General features: G+C 45.9%; 1 protein-coding gene across 3 annotated transcripts in view; it reads left to right on the top strand.

Moving 5' to 3' along the window:
- LOC134407024 (acid-sensing ion channel 2) overlaps positions 1 to 21,408 on the top strand; it is a 486,045-nt gene that overhangs the window by 411,987 nt on the left and 52,650 nt on the right. For all 3 annotated transcript variants that reach the window (XM_063138760.1, XM_063138759.1, XM_063138762.1), the window contains exon 2: positions 4,108 to 4,258. In XM_063138760.1, coding sequence (XP_062994830.1) covers positions 4,108 to 4,258 — 151 coding nt within the window. The remainder of the gene's footprint in view (positions 1 to 4,107; positions 4,259 to 21,408) is intronic.

Genomic DNA, 21,408 nt, shown 5'->3' with positions numbered 1-21,408 from the left:
GCAAAGAGCTATAGATTAATGTATGCAAACCAAGACAAAAATGCTGATTTGCTTAATTTGCGTAATGTATGCAGGCTGACAAATTCAACTTTTTTGGTACACAATTTTGATCTTTGTTGTTCTTTTCTAGTGCAAAATATACATAGCCCTGAAAAGTGGGAGGCAGATTGAGAGAGAACCTTAGGAGAAATTTTTGAATTGTGTGTAAAGGGCGGACTTGCATTTCTAAAGGAATAGTGGACATGCTCTGAGGAACTGTGGCCAATCAGGAATCCTTGGCGCGTGTCCCCAAGTGTTCAGGCATGAGTCTACCCTTCATGCTTTATGTGTTTACTGCAGGAAACACCATTGCAGCTGCAGCAGACACAATTACTATGTAAAGTGTGAACCTGCTCTTCTTTTTGGCTTGGCTGGGGTGTGGATCAGGCTAGCTGTGGCTGTTAAATAGCCTTTTGTCTCAGTGGCTGGGGAAATTGCAAACAACCTCATTAAGGAGGATGCAGCCTCTTGTGCAGTGAAATCTCTCTCCCTCTCTCTTTCTCTCAGTCTCTTTTCTTCGCTGAAGAGCGATGAGGCGGCGATTGAAAAGGATATTAGAGTTTCATGTTGATATGGAGAATGCCTCTGGAGTTCAGAAGAATAAGCACTGCTTTGTTCATTTGGAGGGAAACAGCAGTCCAATGAAAACATGACATCCAGGCTTGAGATGCTTCCTGCGTCTTTGGCATGACCTTTTTGAGAAGAAAGAGGGTCGAAAACCTGAGAGTACCTACACAGTCTCTCCCTTCTTTGGAGCAGCCATTTCATATCCCCTCATTTTAATTGTTTTTTTTTCTATTTCCTGAGAACTTTTACTTCCCTTAAGGGGCTGTGCTAAACTTCCACTCACTCCAAATTTGAGTGGCACTTCTGCACCCCTAAACCAGCCCTGTCAAGCCTCTCTCACCCTTTGTCTTGGAAACAGAAGCACTCGCCCCAGATCTCGAAAGCGATCCCTCTTCAGTTTTTACCAACTCTCCTTCACTTTCCCATGAAATGCTGAGACCTTAGAGAATCTGCTGGAAACACAAGGGGGTTGCTAGATCAATGGCACTGAGCTAATTCATGAGCAATTAATTCACCTCAGTCAAGCACCCCATAAAGGAAATAACATCTCAGTAGAAGGTGCAGATTTGAGAAACTCTTAAGACATTTGCAATAAGGTAGAAATATGCTGCAATTGAAATAGAAAAAGGTGACTGTGTACTCAGTGTAAAAATATCTACAGGTGGCACCCGCAAAAAAAATATGTTGCAGTGTTATCATCGCACCCTAAAAGACATACAAACATAGGAAGAACCATTCTGGATCAAACTGAGGGTCCATCTAGTCCAGCATTCTGTTCACATAGTGGCCAACCAGCTGTTGACCAGGAACCCATAAACAGGACAAAGGCACTCTACTGCCCATGTTCCCCAGCAACTGGTGTACATAGGCATACTGCCACTCATACTGGAGGTAGCCCATAGCCATCAGGACTAGTAGCCATTGATAGCCTTCTTCAGGAATTTGGCTAACCCCTTTTTAAAGCTATCCAAATTGGTGGCCATCACTGCATCCTGTCTTAGCAAATTTTTATTTATTTATTTATTATTTATTACATTTTTATACCGCCCAATAGCCGAAGCTCGTGAATAGTCCTGTTCAAGGCTAGGGCCATCCTTCAGGCCATGTGTGTATGTGTGTGTGTGTGTTGCACTGGCTGGCGGAGATGGGAGTTGTAACCCAATACTAAATTGAGAGCACTAAGGCCATGGCTAGACCAGGCCTATATCCTGGGATTGTCCCAGGATCATCCCTGTGCATCCAAATGACACACAGGGGATCCCGGGAGCAGGCAGGGACGACCCCTCCATTTGCCTGGGATAATCCTTAGGTCAGCCTTCCTCAACCTGGGGCGCTCCAGATGTGTTGGACTACAACTCCCAGAATGCCCCAGCCAGAATGGCTGGGGCATTCTGGGAGATGCAGTCCAACACATCTGGAGCGCCCCAGGTTGAGGAAGGCTGCCTTAGGTCTAGCTAAGGCCTAAGTCTTTTTCTCTCTCTCCTGCAGAAGACAGCAGAAAAATCCAGAGTTTTTGCATAATTCTGATTGGGCAGTGCCCCTCCCCCTCCAAAACGATAGTTAGGAACAAAGACAATATTCTGTGTGAATCTGGAAGTTCGATGTCCAAATGATGTGTATGTGATTTCTTTTCTCTACAAGCTTAACTGCCATCAATATTCCGTAAGGCCTGGAAGCTGACAGGTCTTTGGTTGGGCTATTTGGGCTATCTTAAAAACGTTTCCTTTAATTTACAAATGCCTGTACTTTTGCATACCTAGGAAGTTCCCTGAATACATAGAAGGTATTGCTTTAGTTTTGGGTGGTCCCATTTCATTTCCATCCTGGTAGGTACTTGGCCACCCAACTTCACTCTTAGCGGGAAAGATTTGAAATGTCAAGAATCAGGAGACAGCCCTCTCTGTGGCCAGCAAGAACAAAATAAATTATGCAGAATAAAAATATGTCTGTATATGCAAATTTGCATAAGTTGCAGAATTCTGCTGCTTTGTTGCAGAATGGATTGTACTTTATTATCCCAATGTCTATTTATACATTGTTTTATGAATTTGGTATTAACTGAATTAGTGTGTTTTAAAAAAAATAAGTTTCCAAATTTCCTGTTTTAATTTTGTTTTAAATAAGGTTCATTGGAAGAGAGAAATCAAAGAAAAAACTTACTATAAAATTGTGAATTACAGGAGACTTATTGCTGATATTGTTGTTTATTCGTTCAGTCGCTTCCGACTCTTCGTGACTTCATGGACCAGCCCACGCCAGAGCTTTCTGTCGGCTGTCGCCACCCCCAGCTTCCCCAAGGTCAAGTCTGTCACCTCCAGAATATCATCCATCCATCTTGCCCTTGGTCGGCCCCTCTTCCTTTTGCCTTCCACTTTCCCTAGCATCAGCCTCTTCTCCAGGGTATCCTGTCTTCTCATTATGTGGCCAAAGTACTTCAGTTTTGCCTTTAATACCATTCCCTCAAGTGAGCAGTCTGGCTTTATTTCCTGGAGTATGGACTGGTTTGATCTTCTTGCAGTCCACGGCACTCTCAGAATTTTCCTCCAACACCACAGTTCAAAAGCATCTATCTTCCTTCGCTCAGCCTTCCTTATGGTCCAGCTCTCGCAGCCATAGGTTACTACGGGGAATACCATTGCTTTAACTATGCGGACCTTTGTTGTCAGTGTGATGTCTCTGCTCTTAACTATTTTATCAATATTTGTCATTGCTCTCCTCCCAAGAAGTAAACGTCTTCTGATTTCCTGGCTGCAGTCAGCGTCTGCAGTAATCTTTGCACCCAGAAATACAAAGTCTGTCACTGCCTCCACGTTTTCTCCCTCTATTTGCCAGTTATCAATCAAGCTAGTTGCCATAATCTTGGTTTTTTTGAGGTTTAACTGCAACCCGGCTTTTGCACTTTCTTCTTTCACCTTTGTCATAAGGCTCCTCAGCTCCTCCTCGCTTTCAGCCATCAAAGTGGTGTCATCTGCATATCTGAGGTTGTTAATGTTTCTTCCTGCAATTTTAACTCCAGCCTTGGATTTGCAAAACTATCGTAACATGAATTATATCGATGCATATTCCATTTTTAAGTGGTTTTTAAATTTTTATTAGTGTTTTCTTGAACTGTACATTTTTATTGTGATAAACGTGCATATGGTTTAGTTGTGTTTTGAAACAATGGTATTCATTTTCTATGATGATATATGCAAAATAAATAAGGCCCATAGGTTGAGGCTTGTTGGCCATAGCTAACATATGCCCACACAACTTGGGGTTCCATTGGCTTTGAAGGGTTTATGTAAGGTTTTCAACCAATCAGAAAGCTAGACTAGGAGCCAGGAGATAGCACAATACTGTTAGGAAAATTCCACACCCCTTAAGCCTCCCCAACATGCCAATTTATGAACCCTTTCTGAGGCTTTTCTCTGCAGAAGCAAATTCTGGGACCTGTGGGAACAGTACCCAACAGTGACACTGAATGTCTTCTCTCTCTCTCTCTCTTTCTCTTTTCCCCAGGTGTTTACGAAATATGGGAAGTGCTACATGTTTAACTCAGGAGAAGATGGGCATCCTCTGTTGACCACATTCAAGGGTGGGACAGGCAACGGCCTGGAGATAATGCTGGACATTCAGCAGGATGAATATTTGCCAATATGGGGAGAAACGGGTAAGAGGAACACTCTTTTGTCTGTCTGTCCACTGCTGGGTTCTTCATCCCTATATTCAGAACTGTAACACACAGAAACTGAATCAGCATAACCAAAAATCCTTAGTTTTTGATTGCGTTAACAGGAAGATAATTGAGAACACAAGGCTCTTATGGATCAGAGCAAAAGTCTAATATTCTGTGCCCAACAGGGGCCAGCCAGATGCCTAAGGGGAAACTCTCCAGCAGGACATTATGGTGACTGCTGTCTCTTGTTGTTTGTCCCCAGCATGTGGTATTCATAGGTATATTGCATCTGTACATGGAAGCTCTATTTAGTGATCATGGCTAACAGCTGTTGGTAGACCTATATCTTCCATGAATTTGTTATGTATGATTCTATAATATGCCTTTAGAGGGTGTAAACCAGGGGTTATGGAACCTGTGAGCCTCTAGATGTTGTTGGACTCCTATTATTATTATTATTATTATTATTATTATTATTATTATTATTATTATTATTATCCCACCTTTTGCCCAATGCTGGGCCTCAAAGTGGCCTTACAAAGTTTAAAACGTACATTGGGGAAAGAGAAAAAAATAAATGTTTAAAATACACAACAAAATTATAAGACATTAACATAGATGGAGGGCCAGATTATTCTCCAAAGGCCTGCTGGAACAAAAAAGTTTTAGCCTGCTTCCAAAAGCCCACCAAGGAGGGAGCCAGCCTAGCTTCCCCGGGAAGAGAGTTCCAAAGTACTGGAGCAGCCACCAAGAAGGCCCTCTCCCATGTTCCCACCAAGCGCGCCTCAATTCCCATCACCCTTGACTATAGGCCATGCTCACGGGATTGATGGGAGTTGAATTAGGACTGTGGTTATAGGGAAGAGGGGTTTATCTGTTTCCCCCCATCCTGTTTTACAGATGTCAATCTGCTCCCTGCTGAAGCTGGTCTTTAGGAACATTGGAAACTGTGTTATATTGATATTGGTCCATGTAGCTCAGTCTGATCTACTCTGACTGACAGAAAGAGAAAGGTCTTATTCCCACCCTACCTGGAGATGCCAGAGATTGAACCAGAGACCTTTAGCATTCAACACATGTGTTCTAACACTGAGCTGTGTCCTCACCAGGGGAAGCATATGTGTAGCCAGGAAGCATCAGGAAATAGGAAGCTGCTTCTTATCTAGCTCAGTGTTGTCCACACTGACTGGCAGGAACTCTCCAGGGTGTCAGACTGGAGCTTTTTCCAGCTCTACCTGGAGATGCTGGGGGTTGAACCTGGGCCCTTCTGCATGCAAAGCAGGTGCTCTGATAACAGCATCAGTTATAACATCAAGGTCTCATTTCCCTTGATGAAACTTAATCAGAGTTAAGAACCCTGTTTTCAATGCCAGAACAGCATGCTAGAATTCGGTTGCTGGCTTTTCTCCTCCTCTGAGCACGGCTTCTGTGCCTTGGACAGCTGTCTCACAAGTGGAAGTTCCATGGGTGAAACTTTTCCCATTCTTGCATAACGTTGTGGAAAGCTGCACCTTTTGGGGTTGTTACTTTTAATGCAGCTGATATTATTTGTATATCATTATTATTATTATTTCATATTCAACATGTTCAAAGAGCTCCAATACATTATCTGAGAAACAGTTTGAATGTTACTGGCTTAGGGCATCCCTGCGGTGAGGTTTCCCCACTTCCACAATATAAATTGAAGAATTCCCCACCTAAACCCTACTGCACATGTAGCTAGCTTTCTCCACACCCACTCCACAGCACTGGCAGATGCTAGCAACGTTTGGGGGAAATTCACTACGGGTTGGGCTTGATTCATGTACTGAGTTCCTCAGGGCAGGTAGGTAACTCACCATGGGATGTTGATCCCTGTGACAAGTAATGTTTGCAGTCGCTCTCCAGTGTTCCTTACAAACAGCTCTGGAAAGCAAGGTGGCATTACGTTAGGGGGGCTGAGGTTAAAATTGCGAGAAGAGGCCTAAGACTGCCCGGTCCTAGTGAGTTCATGGCAGAGGTAAGTTTTCAACTGGGAATATCCAGCCCCACATGCTGTCCCCTATGCTTTGAAGAGGGATTATATTTGCAGCCCTGAACCTTGCTTTCTGTCCAAGGTGAACCAGGAAAAAATATTCTTCGTGGTGGAAGGAGAAGAAGCCCTAGTTTTCAGAACACCAGACCCTGCCTGAGTGGATTTCATCCCAAATCCACTCTGGTATTTTAATGCTAATATTTGGACATCCTTGACTCTTTTTTATCTTGTGCGCCGAGAGCCGAATTAAGTGTTGCTATGGCAACCAACATAGCTGATCCTCCTTATTAACGTGTGTTTGGATAGCACCAAACAGGCTTGGACCGTTTCAAAGCTTTGCTGTGCCATTCAGAAGCTTGTGGGGGCTGCTCTGAAACACCGGTTTGCCTCAGCCTCAGCTCAGAGCTAACGGCAGCAATTGATGGCACATTTGCCTGATGGGTCTTTGGATGAGCTACGTTCAGGACATGGAGGATGCCCTCATGAGTGACACATCTCCAGGTCTGAGTGCTGGGAAGGTTTGGTGCCTGAGGGAGAGCCTGATAGCTTTCCTCGATAATAAGCTGCTTAGACTGAGGAAGGGATGCAGGCCTTGGAGCTGTGCAGCAGGGCCCTGACAGGGGACTGATTCTTTTTGCTATAGAGTGAGCTGTAGCTCAGTGTTAGAGCAGCTGCCTTGCCTACAAAAGGCCCCAGGTTCAACCCCCTCTATCTCCAGGTAGGGCTAGGAAAGACTTCTGCCTGAAACCTGCTGCCAGACAGTGTTGACAATACTGGACTGGATGGATACATGGTCTGACTCAGTGGAAGGCATCTTCCTATGTTCCTAATGTGTAACAAACAGAAAGAATGCTAAAAGGGTGAATTAAACCAAAGGCCTTGCTTTGTTGGATGAAAAAAAAAATCAGATGTGGCACTAATTTGCTCAATTTGCATAATTAATGTAGGTCACAAAATTCACATTTTCTGAACGTGCACGTGTGCATGCATATGGGTGTATGCATGCATAAAAGATGCATCGTTTTCCAGCTCCTTTCCTTGCTGAGTTAACTGGATGGTGGACTCCACTGCCACCAGATACCAGCCCTTCTGCTTGTAAATCTCCGTGGCAGCTCCCTCCTTCCTAAGTAGGACTTCATCTTGGACTCCTCTATTAAACTCCTCCATAAAACAACCTCGGCCGAGGCGCCAACAGCCTTACAAAAGGAAGGACGCGGCTCTCTTTTAAATGATGTTAAGAGGCTGCATTACCAGGTAGCAATATTTAGTCGTGGCTGTAAAAAAAGTGACAAGGTTCTTGATTTATGTTTGATGGGAACATAAAAAGTCCTGCTGAATGAATAACATCCTTAAAAGCGCCAGCAGGCAGAAGGATAAATAAACCCTCAGAGGTGAAGGAGGAGGAGTGTGTTGGCCCAAGAGCTTGTCGCTGAGCCAGCCCTGGTTGCCCTTGACCTTCATGGAGGACAGGAAGAGATGTCACCCAGAGGAAAGCATGCAAATGTTCTCTCGTCTCATTGCATTTTGGACCTTTTCCTAATGAGCGGAGAAATACAGGCAATTAGCTCAGTTTTCTCAGAGAGAGAAAAGGTCAGTAGCGTTTCTCCTCTTCTGTCAACAGCCCAGAGACCATAGAAGATCAGACACCTTCAGCTAGTTCATGCCCGTATCCAGCTGATGGTCTTTTAATCTGGAAGTGGAGCAGGTTTGCACCCCCCTCCACCCCACACCTAAGGTGTCTTATGGGCTCATCCAGACACTTACCAAGCTGATGATGCTATAGCGCAGGGCTGCATGCACCCACACTCCCCATAGCCTTAAGTGAAGCCCCCACTGTCCCTACTGCCGCACAGCAAAAAATAAAATGAGTGGTTTGCCACCAAAAATCGGCAGCTATGAAGACTCAGAAGTGGCAAATTTAACTTGCTTTCAAACCCTCAAAGGGTCCACAGGCTGGAAATTGGCCCCCTGACTGCCTGAAGTTGCTTATCCCTACTGTAGATGGAGAGCCAGAACAAAAAAATCCCATTCTACCATGCATGTTGCTCTGTCCAATTTGGTTCAATGCACCCAGAGGTGCTAAAGCCAGCAAGGCACATACGGGTACAGGTTTAGTAGGTCAGGTCCAGTCCAGGGTGCTGAATAGCCAGACAGGGTCTTCCAACACCTTGGCCAGCTCCCAAGTTAAGTGAGACAAAAAGAAGAGAAGCGGTTGACTCAGTGGCTATGTTCGGACAACACATTAGTCAATGGTGGGTGGAGGCTACATGGAGCCTCCAGGATCAGGGGCAGTATGCCTCTGAATACCAGTTGCTGGGAGTAAAACTGTGGGGCAGGACTGTTGCCTATGGGCCCTGCTTGTGGGCTTCCGAGAAGCATCTGACTGGCTACTGTTGGAAACAGTTCAATCAGAGGCGCAGAGCCTGTGGTCTTCCAGATGTTGCTGGACTCTAACTCCTATCAGCTCCAGCCAGCATGCCTGATAATCACAGAGGATGGGAGTTAGAGCCCGACCACATCTGGAAGGCCACAGGTTGCTAGCCCTGGGCTAGACTGAACTAACAATGCTCATACATTCTTACGATGGCCTTTGCCTGTTTTTTGCTCCCAGCACTGCTTCTGAGCACCTAAGCCTCAGTTAGCCATGATAGCTAATGGTCATTGATAGATGTGTCCTCCATGAATTTGCCCAATCCTTTTCTTAAAGCCTTCTCTAAGAACAAAGGGTTCTGTAAATGCCAGACGGGTTTGCGCTGTCTCAAATGATTTTATTCTAGCTGCATGGGGTGGTCCCTCCGGTGCACTTGAACTGAAGAAGTGTAGCTGTTGCCAAAGCTATTTTGCCCTTTAGCTGATTCCTGTTCCCACTGAGTCATACTTTGGCCAGGTACTTTTTCTCCTAGGATCAGCGCTGGGAAGCAGCACTGGGGAGTTTTTTCTTTATTTTAGGGCTGGAAAGGATAATTTTAAAAAGAATACGGAGAACCACAGCTCTATATTACACTCTTGCATCCTGTGAAGGAAGATCATGAGGAGGGGAGCCCAAGTTGAGCGGAGGGTCCATTTTCATTTGCAGTGGTAGAAATACTTGGCATTATCACTGGACTGGTTTCTGTGCATAGCTTAGAGTTGGGGCATACTTACAGCGCAATCCTAAGCATGCTTACTTAGAAGTAAACACCATTGAATTCAATACTACTTACCCCTAAGTAAGTGTGCTCAGGATTGCAGCCTTAATATTTTTTTTTGTAAAAGGATTGTCAGGACTGAAGTCTGTGAACATTCTGTGACATCACAGCTGCTCAGCCAGTGGCAGCCGAGCTCACAGTCAAGCAGCAGTAATTTTACTACCTTCATACATCTCTTACAGCTGCATAATGGTAACAGAGCTTTGGAGAAGTTTTAATGCAGCAGGATTGAAGGATGAAAGGTTACTTAACATTTGTTTAACATCAGCTATGTACAAAGCACTGCACCATGCCCTGAGATTTGACAATTTGCAGGAGATGGGGAAAAAATGAGGATGGGTGGGCAGATCAGGGGCTGACAATAGAGAAGTCAGGCTGGAGTGGGGAAGCATTAGAAAGTGCTACTAGGGTGAAGTGAGGGTAATTCAGAAATACGTGTAGTGAAGACTTGGGTCTTGAGAAGATTTGGAATAGAAGAGGAAAGGGTTTCCCTGAATACAGTGAAGCCTGGTACTGAACAGAGGAGCTCAGTTTGCTCTTGTGGCTTGCATTTCATGCTCCTGTCATTACACCTCAAAGTGGCATTTGCCAATAACATCACTGCTGGCAACATGGAAAGATTTCTTCTTCCTTGCCCCCCCCCCCACTTTCTCACTCTTTCCTTTCCCTGCTCCATTCTAATTGAAAGGTGTGCTACTTGATGTGCTAGCGATTTGCCAGAAACACCCCTACGCTGTTTAATTTTTAGTGTTTTCTTTCCTGAGCATTGTGTGGGCATGCATTTGTTCGTTCTGTTTTGCTGCCTGCTCTGCCCAGCTGAATGTGAGCTTCCAAAGCATTTCGGAATGGCTAGCGTCTCTGGGCAAAATGCTCCTCCTGGGCATCCTTCATTCTGGATGCCGTGGCACAAAAGCCATCGCTGAGCTGTGGGCAAATTCCCAGTGACCCTGTGATTTCCTAGAAATTAAAGAGTCAGACAAAGGAAAAAGGGATGACTGGCCATGAGAACTAGCTTTGGATTTGTGGCTCGCCTGGGAAGCGCTAGTGCGAATGGCTATGGTGCAGGATGAACCACTGAGGCTCTAGGCCAAATCTGCCCCTTTAAGAGATGCTCATGGCAAATAACGTGTGGAGAAACTGGCATTTGCAGCAACAGAATTTGCAGGCAGGCCACGTTAGGGGATGGGTGTTGAGGCACGGCCCCACCCTCTTGGCTCCTCAAAGTGGCCATACTGGTTGCTGACCAGGAATCCAAAGACAAGCCCATCTGCCTGTCCAGTGCTTATCATAGAATCATAGAATAGCAGAGTTGGAAGGGGCCTACAAGGCCATCGAGTCCAACCCCCGGCTCAATGCAGGAATCCACCCTAAAGCATCCCTGACAGATGGTTGTCCAGCTGCCTCTTGAAGGCCTCTAGTGTGGGAGAGCCCACCACCTCCCTAGGTAACTGATTCCATTGTCGTACTGCTCTAACAGTCAGGAAGTTTTTCCTGATGTCCAGCCAGAATCTGGCTTCCTTTAACTTGAGCCCGTTATTCCATGTCCTGCACTCTGGGAGAATCGAGAAGAGATCCTGGCCCTCCTCTGTGTGACAACCTTTTAAGTATTTGACTGCCTTATACGACTGCCTACTACCTGGCTCAGCACCCCAGAGCCAGAAGCTTCCTCTCCCTCAACTGTCATCTAGCAGTAGATGGAAAGATGGGAAGCAGGGGACACGCCATCAGCTCTGCTGAGAAACCAGTGCTTGCTGGCTCCTCCTCTCCTGAACCGTTTCCATACCACCTGGTCACTTCGTAGCTTTCAGAACTGGTGCCTTTCCTCTTCCATCCCAGCCCTTTTTCTTTTAGTGTCCTGTTCTTTTCAACTGTAAACCTGAGAGCAGGGACCTATTTTGTATTGATCTAAATGCCATCCTAGGAGCCGTTTCAGTTGCCGAGTGGGATAAAAATGTTTAAAATTAATTAATAAAAAATAGTTCAGTACATGAATGTGCAGCAGCATGCACCATATGTGCTGCAGCATGCACCAGAGTGGTACTGTTGCACTTGGGTTGTGCTCCACTTGCCCCCAAAAGGCAGGTGGCCCTGAGCATTGCTTTGGAGACCATTCGTGAACTCCCTCCCACAAACATATCTCTATTGGGTAGGCAGAGGCCCTCGCCTTGATGACCTGTTGCCTGGCTGTTCTCTTGTTCTTCCCAGCCCTGTGTCTTGGCAGGTGAGAGCAACCACATTTGGTCCGAGGGCCAGATTATCCCTGCCTCCCGGACCACACCAGCTGACCAGATGACATCAGGTGGCAGGGCCTCACGCTGAAGCCCTTCCCTCCCATTATATCACCCACTCCGCCCTGCCCATGTCCATGCAGAGAGACAGGAGTGGCTCAGGAAAGGAGTATTGCAGGCTGCAGTGGAAAGAGAACACTGAAGGTGTTGCTTAACCCTTTTTGCTCCCACCATTTATCTGCTCACTATCTTTGTCCCAAACTGCTTTTTCCCCAGGAGAGGAACCGATACCAGCTTAGTATCTTTTCCCCTCCTGCAAGAAAAGCAGCTTCAGAAAAGCGAGGGTGAGTTGATAACCAGGAGGAAGAGAATGGGTTCAGCAGCTTTGTCCCTGGTGCTCTCCAACTGATTTAAACAAAGAAGCAAACAGCTTTCTGTCAAATGAAACCCTATCATGGGTTGTGTCTCTGATGTATCCTCGCCAGTTTAGCTGCATAAAGAGAGTGCAAGGTTAGCATGATCTGTCCAGGGTGCTGATCTGGACCATGGCAATAGGGCGGAAATCTCCAAACACTGCTTGCTGGGGCATATTAAATGCACTGTGAAAAATAAATCAAAGTAATTTCTGAACCCCAAAATACCTTCCACCACCACATCAGCTCCCTCCACCACTGCCAAATACATACATTTCTGGAAATTAAGGGCAGTGAGCCATGCAGCCAGACTCTACTGATGGGTAGGTAATTCTGTCATGTTTGTGCCTTGGGTGTGATTGGACCATTCATTTACTTCCATTGCAGAGATGCAGCAGAATTACCTAGCCTCAGAGGAAGCACATCCAGCTCAGTGACTTCTACAGGAATAGAAGAAATGGGTTCCGCCGAGAGAAGGAACTGTTTACATCTTTAGTAGTCACATTGTGTAAATGTGAGTACAAGGGAAGCCAGTCAGAAAATAGCTAGACTTCACAGCCTTTCCCCCCGCCCCAACTTTTTTGGGTTGGTGGGCACATTTGGAATTTTGAAAGAGGGTTGTGGGCTTTCTAACGAAATGGCTTGCCCATTCATAAAATGGCTGCCATGGGGGGGGGGGGGGAGGCAGTCATAAAACACTCATTTCCCAGAAGACAAACCAGTGACACTAAAGAAAGAGCAGGTTGCCCAAGAACCTAAGTACAAACAGAGGTGGGGCTGTACTCCAAAACCACTCTTTGAAAACAAATAAATACAACGCTGGAGGGCAGCTCTTCATTTTGCAGCATGCCAGGCTCCCAGGTGTTTTTTTAAGCTTTAACTTCTAAAAAAACCCCTTAAGAAGTAAAATACAAATCAAGAGCAGCAGGGGGCCTGGTGAGTGGCAAGAGAAGTTTCGTTGGGCGCTTTGGTATCCACAGGCACCATGTTGAAGACTCCAGAACTTAGAGGCACACTGCCTTTGCAACATCAGAACATTAAAGATAAGGCCCAACATCTTCCAAATGCTTCGGAAATCTTTGGAGGGGTTGTAGGTCCTATACTTAGGTCTTCGCTTTTTCAGTGTTGCAAAGGCATATATGCCTGGAGCTATTCTATGCTTGCTTCTTTACAAGCTGCTTTTTAAAAAAATGTGAGGAAAGAAACACGATGCTATAAGCAGCACTTCAGGGGGAAGCAGGGTTTTATTTCAGGACAGGTGGTCTCAGTGGCCACCTCACCAACTGTCCTGAGGAAGGAGACGGGCAAGATTGCCCGTGCTGCCTCTGCTACTACAACTATAAAACACCAACAGTGCGGGGGAGAGGAGGGCAATTCTCCCCCCACTTCTGGTGGAACTACATCTTGCACCACCCCTGGTGCTGTCAAGACTTCCATGTGTGAAAGAAGCCAAGGGGTGTACTCCTTCTTCATCAGCCACTAGCATAACCAAGCCCACCTAAGTCCCAGATAAACCATGGAAGCAGACATGGCTCTTCGGGTCCAGACATCTCCCTTCCCAGAAATGGAATCTTGGTGCTCAGCGTCGTTTAGTCGGATGGTGCTTAATAGAAATTGGGGGGCCACATTTCTGGCCAAATTCAGCACTGTAAGCCGCCAACCAGCACCAAGGTTTGTAACGCCCAATTGCTTCCTTTAAAGTAGTCGCTGAGAGCAAGTTGGGCGACAGTGATGGGTCTGCGTGACAGGCAGGGAAAGGGCGCCCTAGACAGTGGGCACTGGGGCAAAGCAGTGGCGAGGACGTCAGTGCGGTGGATGGGAGCTGCCATTCAGGGAGGAAGGACAGACAAAGCACAGGTGATGAACAGCCATGTCTCTTGGTCCAAGGATAGGGAAGTGAGTCTGGCAGGGTTGCCATGGAGACGGCTGTTAGCATCACTTAGAATCTTGCTCAGCTCTAGGAAAGGAGACTGGCAAGGAAAGCTGGAACTTAACACTAAACTGGAGTGAGGTGCAGAAAGAAATGGGCCTGGGGAAGCTTTGAGCGAGAGAGGGAGGTGGAGGGGAGGAAAAGATCAGTCTCCGAGGGAATGTAACCTACAGCCCTGGGAAATGCTCTAAACAGCAGTGCTGGGTTGAGAAGGCACGGAAGCAGGCGGCTGCAGTTCTGAAAAGGTGCTTCGGGGCTCTGAGAGAACAGCTGACTACAAAGGAGAGTAAAATCAATGTGGCAGGAAGCGGTGGGGGGGGATTAATGCAAAGAAAAGGAAGTAGAAGAGACACAACTGTGTAGAAAGCAGGAGCCTTGAAGAACAGGCCTCTTATCGTCACAAGAATTGCTGGATCAGATCAAAAGTCCCATTCTCGACTCCAGAATCAGCCAGCCAGATGCCTCTAGGGTGCTCACAAGCTTAACGTGATGGCATGGGTCATTCTCTGCTATTTGTCTCTCCGCATCTAGTAGTTGGAGGCATACCGCACTTTGGTCTGGGCGAGGATTAAATCCTCAGGAGCCAATTGCCATTTTGGGGGTGAGGAGCTGGTGTCCATGGTTTAGTTTGACCCAGGGGTGTTGTCAGACCTTAAGTTCCAGAATCTGTTTTCAGCAGCAAGATTCAAACCTCTGGGACATTTGAAGTGATCATGAAGACAGAGCATTGAAGCGAGTACAGAGTGCATTGAATGAACACAACTAGTCACCACACACCTGAGATTAAGAGATTCCTATCACAGAACGTGTTTTCCAGGCAACCCCCCCCTCCACACACACCCTACCCCATTGCCTCTGGTCGTAGAAAGCTAAGAACTTAATAAGCCTGTAGTTTTGGGCATTTTCACACTGGATGCTAAAAATTGCCTTTAGCTTTTCCCACATCAATACTTCTGATGTGTAGCATACATTGGCTCCATTGTGTAGTCAGTTTTAAAAACGTCTCTCTTCTGTTTTCTGTTACTTCTACTGTTACTTTCTACTGTTAGTTTTTCCCTACCCTGTGCCTGCTTACCCTTCCCTGTACCTGTTGGCATTCTCTTCCCCTCCTTATTGTTTTACTATGATTTTATTAGATTGTAAGCCTATGCGGCAGAGTCTTGCTATTTACTGTTTTACTCTGTACAGCACCATGTACATTGATGGTGCTATATAAATAAATAATAATAATAATAATAATAATAAATGTCCTGCATTAATGACATTCACCGACATCCATTGTGTACACACAAGACACTCAGAAGCACTCTTACAGTGCAAACCTAAACCTGTTCGTTCAGAAGTGTATTCTATCGCGCTCCGCGTGCAAGAGCTTAGATTGCAGGCTTCAGGTCTTCAGGTCTAAAAGCCCCCTAATGAAACTTCCAGTTACCGTGGGCTTATAGGGACTAGGAGCATGAAGCATGGAAGCAAATGGGAGCAGAGGGGCTCGCTCCCAGCTGCGGGAGCCTGCTGAGGCCCTGCTCGTTCCGTGGTGTTCCATCCCGCACAAACCCGCCACATCTCCCAGGCCTCCAGGGAGAGATTGACAAATGTCAATGTTTATCCAGACAAGCCTCCAACGTGCCAGCGGCAATCCATCTCTGTTGTCTCATCTTGAAAGCCGCCAGCAGCGGGTATTTATATCCGGAACAATCATAACCGCTTGATTTGGTTATTTACATGGATATTATATGGGCTCCTATAAATATTCAGCTTGCTGCAAGAATAATTAAGCATTGTTACTGCGACGCAAACGACCAGGGAGAGTAATGGAAAGTGCCAGGAACTCGTACGCACAAGAACGGATGTCTCCCTGTCCCCCATCTCATCTGCCTCCCTTCTGCAATCAGAAGGGCTGGTCCAAGACATTTCGCTGCCTGAGGCAGAGCAAGGAATTCAGCCCCCTCCGCCCCCAGCTCAAGGAACATAGTGCCAAGGCCAGTCAAGTTATTTTGGGACCTGGGCCAGAAAATCCCCTGAAAAGCATCTCTCCCTTTCCCTGCCAGAAAAATGAAAATAAAAAACTAGCCATTTGCTGCTCTTTTACGGAACACTTGGCCTAACAGTAGGGCCGGCCTTGAATCAGACCCTGGGTCTAGGTGCTTTCCCACACAGTACCCTTGACCAAATCCTCACATTTCTGAATCATGAGTGGGGTGGTTTGCTGGAAACACCAGGGTGGTTGGGAGACAGGGAATATTGATGTGTGGAAAGATGTGGGGTGCAAAGAGATCGTTGAGGTTTGGGACAAGAGGCGGGGGCAGGATTAGCTGAATGATGCTGGAGGGAAGGGGTTTAGAGAACCAAGAGCAGCTGACTTCCATATTCCAAAGAGCCAGATCATTGGCCAATTTCAGCTAATTCTGCTGAGCAGTCTCTAAATTTCTATTTGCAACTCTCCAAGATGCAGGTCTGTTGTTAATTATAAATGTATACCTTGCCCCACAATAGAAAACATTTCCAGGTTGGCTTATAAAATATCAATAAAATCTAAACACAATAATGATGAGACAAAACAGCGGAATATTTATTTACTTATTTATTTATTTATTACACTTATATACCGCCCCCATAGCCAGAGCTCTCTGGGGGGTTTACAGAAATTCTAAAACTGAGATAAAAACAAGTATACAAAATTTATATAGCTTCGGCTATTGGGCAGTATAGAAATGTAATAAATAAATAAATAATAACTAAATATTTAAAATTTTAAAACACAGAACATACACACATAAAGCATTAAAAACCGTTAAAAAATAAACGTGGGTGATTAAGATGTGCTGCCATATGCCTGGGCAAAGAGGAAAGTCTTAACTTGGTGATGGAAAGATAGCAGCGTTGGCGCCAGGCGAGCCTCGTCAGGGAGATCATTCCATAGTCTGGGGGCCACCACCAAAAAGGCCCTGTCCCTCGTTGCCACACTCCGAGCCTCTCTCGGAGTAGGCACCCAGAGGAGGACCTTAGATGTTGAACGTAGTGACCGGGTATATTCACGTCGGGAGAGGCGTTCCGTCAGGTATTGTGGTCCCAAGCCTTGTAAGGCTTAATAGGTCAAAACCAGCACCTTGAATAAAAGCAGTCACAATTGCAATTTCATAACGCAATTTTTTAAGCCAAGGAAAAGTTCTTAACCTGCTGCAAAATGACATCAAAGTAGGCACCAGCTAAGCTTTCCTGTGGAGATCATTTCATAAACAAGGTGCCACAACTGAGCAGGCCCTTTCCCCACCTGCCTATCTTCAAATAGGAGGGGAACAGCGGTGAAGTGTTCTGAGCATATGAGAGGCAGGTTCATTCCTGTAGCCATTTCTGTGACTTTTCTAGGTGTAACAATGTAAATCTGACTTCATTGGTTGGTCCAAACTGTATTATGGGATTGCGGTGGTCCCTTGGAATCCTCAGGAGTGCCTCCGTGAGGAAAATCGGCAGTGCAGTGGCAGTAAAACCTATGTTAATAGCTGTGTCACATCCTTTTGGTTGGTGGCTTGGTGTCTTTTCATGCTAGCAAGCCTCTGAATGCTGGGGGACAACAGAGGGAGAGGGTAAATGCCCTTGTGTGCTGCTTGTGGGCTTCTCAGAGGCCTCTGGTTGATCACTGTGGGAAACAGAATGCTGGACTGGCTGGGTCTTTGGTCAGGACCTGAGAGGGCTCTTCTTATGTTCTAAAGGGGTAGCTCTGGCATGGGAATTCCCGGTGCTGGAATGACATGATGGCTTAGGCTGCACGTCCATGGTTGTGGCAGGGTCATCAAGTGCAGGCACTCCCCAGGGAAGTCTCCATGTGGCCAGCTTTAATGGACGGTGCAGCTCCTCATTCTGTCAGGACAACAATGAGACTCAATCCAATTGGGCCAACACTCCAGATAATATGACTTAAAAATAGAGCTGGACCAATTCGTTCCCCACCACCCCAGATTCATTCACTTTTTCGGTGGGAAGGGAGCCAATGGAAATTCCCCCAAAGTTTGGGGAGGGTAAATTTCAGTGAACTTATGGATTGGTGGCTTAGTTTAATTATATGAAATGGCAGCATTTCCCCCTCTTAACTTAAAAAAAAAGCCTTTCAGCCACTCAAAGTAGACACAATACTCCCCGCAGCCTCCTGACCCAACGCAGCACCATTCCCATAGGCCTTTTGGCTCAGCCCCAGCAGAAATCGCAGCCAGATCAGGATGCTGCAAAGAGTGCTGAGCCCCCCCCTTTAAGTTAAAAGATAGAGAGGGGGAAACTCTCAGTCAACTCATCTCATATAACTAAGGTAAGCCAAACCCTTTCTCCCCCCCCCCCCCACAAAAAACAATAATCGAAATCCATCCCCTGCAAAGCAGCAGAACCCCCCTACCCATTTTCATGGGGGGATGATTGGTCTCACAAAAGAAGAGTGGCACACCTTTACATAAAACATCCAGAATTTTCTACTGTACACATTGGGTTGCTCATCGCGGAAACGTTGTCAAACGGGTTTCTTGAATGTAGAAAGTTTCAAACTGACTGCTTTTACAGCAAATCACTCAATCATCCTTGGAAGAAGCCTGTGAGACAGGTTGCTATTATTCCCAAGGCAGCGTTACACTGCAAACGTACATCGCTTTTATACTAGTTTAATGTAGTTTGGCAAAGGCGATGAACGTTCTTTGTTAGACATTTCTTGGCTTTTCATTGAACTACAGTGCCCAGGGGAGAGGGAATTATTTAGATCTCTGACATAGACACCCTAACCCAGATTATAGATAAGGAACTGAGGCTATCAGAGACTCCTATGATTTAGGACAGCCTTTTGCTGGCTGGGGGATTCTGGGAGTTGCAGTCCAGCACATTTGGATGGCATCAGGTTTGGGAAGGCTGAGGTAGTGGGTCACCATCTCAGGCCTGCGCGTGCCCTAAAACATTAAAACAAGTTTCAAACACGAAAATTCTGAACCAAGGAAAGCTAAAGCCCTGCATTAACCTAAATTAAAACCCAGGACTTGGCATTTTGGGGAGGCAAGATAGCCGACTCCATGAATATTGCTTGTGGGGAGAGGACTAAAAAGGGAAATGAAATAGAAACATAATGAGTATTGGTGCAGACCAGACCTTTGAGTATGGGAATGTCTTAGGAAAAAGGCAGGTATCGCTTCCTCCTAAGACTTAGGAGGAAGCGATACCTGCCTTTTTCCTGAAATACTTCCTGCAATCTCAGGTAGAGCAATGAACTGGAAGAGATTTGATGAGGGGGCAAAGAAAGGGGTCTTTCCATCCACTAAGGAGCAGCAAAAGCATAGCTGTGCTCAAGAATGACATTTGCCTCCAGGTGGCTTCTTTGTGAAACTGAATTGACCGACTGTTGAATATTTCAAGAAGTTCAGGGCTGCCACGGTGAAGGTTGTGCATCAAAGAATCCACTGATAGAAGGTTGGCGTTTTAAGTCCTGATTAATACCCTCCAACCACATCTAGTAGGACAGGTAGCTTTGCTTAGTTTCTTCTTTATATCTACAGATCGTTGGCATGGGCAGAGTTTGTGTCATGTTTGGCTGGCAAACGTTAACCGTTTGGCGGGCAAAGTGCAATGCGCCCTAGTTAGAAACTAGGAGGGCAGTAGCCTTAAAGCAGCCTTCCTCAACCTGGGGCGCTCCAGATGTGTTGGACTACAACTCCCAGAATGCCCCAGCCAGCTCGGCTGGCTGGGGCATTCTGGGAGGTGCAGTCCAACACATCTGGAGCGCCCCAGGTTGAGGAAGGCTGCCTTAAAGGAAGGTAAGAATTGCACTCATGCATTTGAAATAGGGAGGTGATCTTTAGCTGTAGTTGTTGCTTTAAAACACAATACCTTTATTAGGACCAACCAAAATGTCACAAAAGTCCTGAGCAAGTTTTTGAGTTCTCCAGGGCTGTTCATTAGGCTGGATGTTAAACAGATTGCGGGGTGGGTGGTGGGTGGGGGTTAAGCTGGATCTGTTTCCCCAAATTCTGCAGCTTATAAATTAGGGTGACCATATGAAAAGGAGGACAGGGCTCCTGTATCTTTAACAGTTGTATTGAAAAGGGAATTTCAGCAGGGGTCATTTGTATATATGGAGAGCCTGGTGAACTTTCCTCTTCATCACACCAGTTAAAGGTGCAGGAGCCCTGCCCTCTTTTAAATCTGGTCACTCTAGTATAGCTCCTGCAGCTTTAACTGTGGTGATGAAGAGGGGATTTCACCAGGTTCTCCATATATACGAATGACACCTGCTGAAATTTCCATTTCTATGCAACTGTTAAAGATACAGGAGCCCTGTCCTCCTTTTCATAGGGTCACCCTATATAAATTAGACTCCTTTCACATACGCACATGCTCCATTCTCACAGCCCAGTTTCTCTCACACACACACACATTCACACACCTGTGCACGCACGCACATCCTGTAATTGGGAAAAGTGAGCAGGGGATGAAGCAGACTGAGCCACTGCCTCCAGGTTGGGAGCTGCTCTACAGCCCCTCCTCCCTGGGGCAGGGGGTTTGGGAGATGAGGGGCTTCACGGAGAGAGCAGGTCCTCACTTGGGAGCCTTTGTGGGACACGTGGATAGGTCTGGCTGAGCAGATTCAGTCTGCAGGCCAGACATTTCCCACCCTGGATTAGCCCCACTAGGAGACACCCAGGGCTATTAGAACCCAGAATCAATAATGGCTATTGGTCCTGTTTTTTAAAATATATAGCTAAGTAATTACAACGTCGGAATTTTTTGGTTGCTCGTAGTAAAGATATTGCCATGCTGCGCCCCGCACCCCAAAGGACCAACGTAGCCACCCAGAATTTTTATCTCATTATTTCCTCAACTGTTAACATGATTTCAAAATGAAATTCATGAGGCTTTTTTTAAAGGTCAATAGCTCCCCCCTTGCCCTCCCTTATATTGTCTGTGTTACTCAGATCCGAGAACTGCCAGGGCATTAGCCAACAAAATTGTCTGAAAGAGCCAAAACTGAACTATAAGCAATTGCCATAATCCCTATGCTTTGATGCAATTTGACTTTGAGATAAGTGGTTCTATTTTTATGCTTGATTTTAGACATATACTTGTTTTTAAAATGGATATTTTTTTAAGCTCCAGTCCTATGCACACTTACCTGGGAGTAAGTCCTATTGAACGCCGTAGGACTTACGTCTGAGTAGGCATGCATAAGGTTGTAGTCGGTGTGTGTATGTGTGTTTATAAATTCTGTATTTACACTGGCCTTTGGATGATGCAGCTGTTAAATCTTGAATTGCTACTTGGAAAATGATCTCGCATGTTTGCATAGACCACTGAAATTCTGAAATACTGAGGCCCTTTAGGCGCAAAATGTGCAACAACCCATCTGTC

This window comes from Elgaria multicarinata, chromosome 11 (genome assembly GCF_023053635.1).
Source record: "Elgaria multicarinata webbii isolate HBS135686 ecotype San Diego chromosome 11, rElgMul1.1.pri, whole genome shotgun sequence".
Taxonomy (NCBI): domain Eukaryota; kingdom Metazoa; phylum Chordata; class Lepidosauria; order Squamata; family Anguidae; genus Elgaria; species Elgaria multicarinata.
Note: the sequence above shows the minus strand (reverse complement) of the source record. Positions and strands in the feature narration are given on the sequence as shown.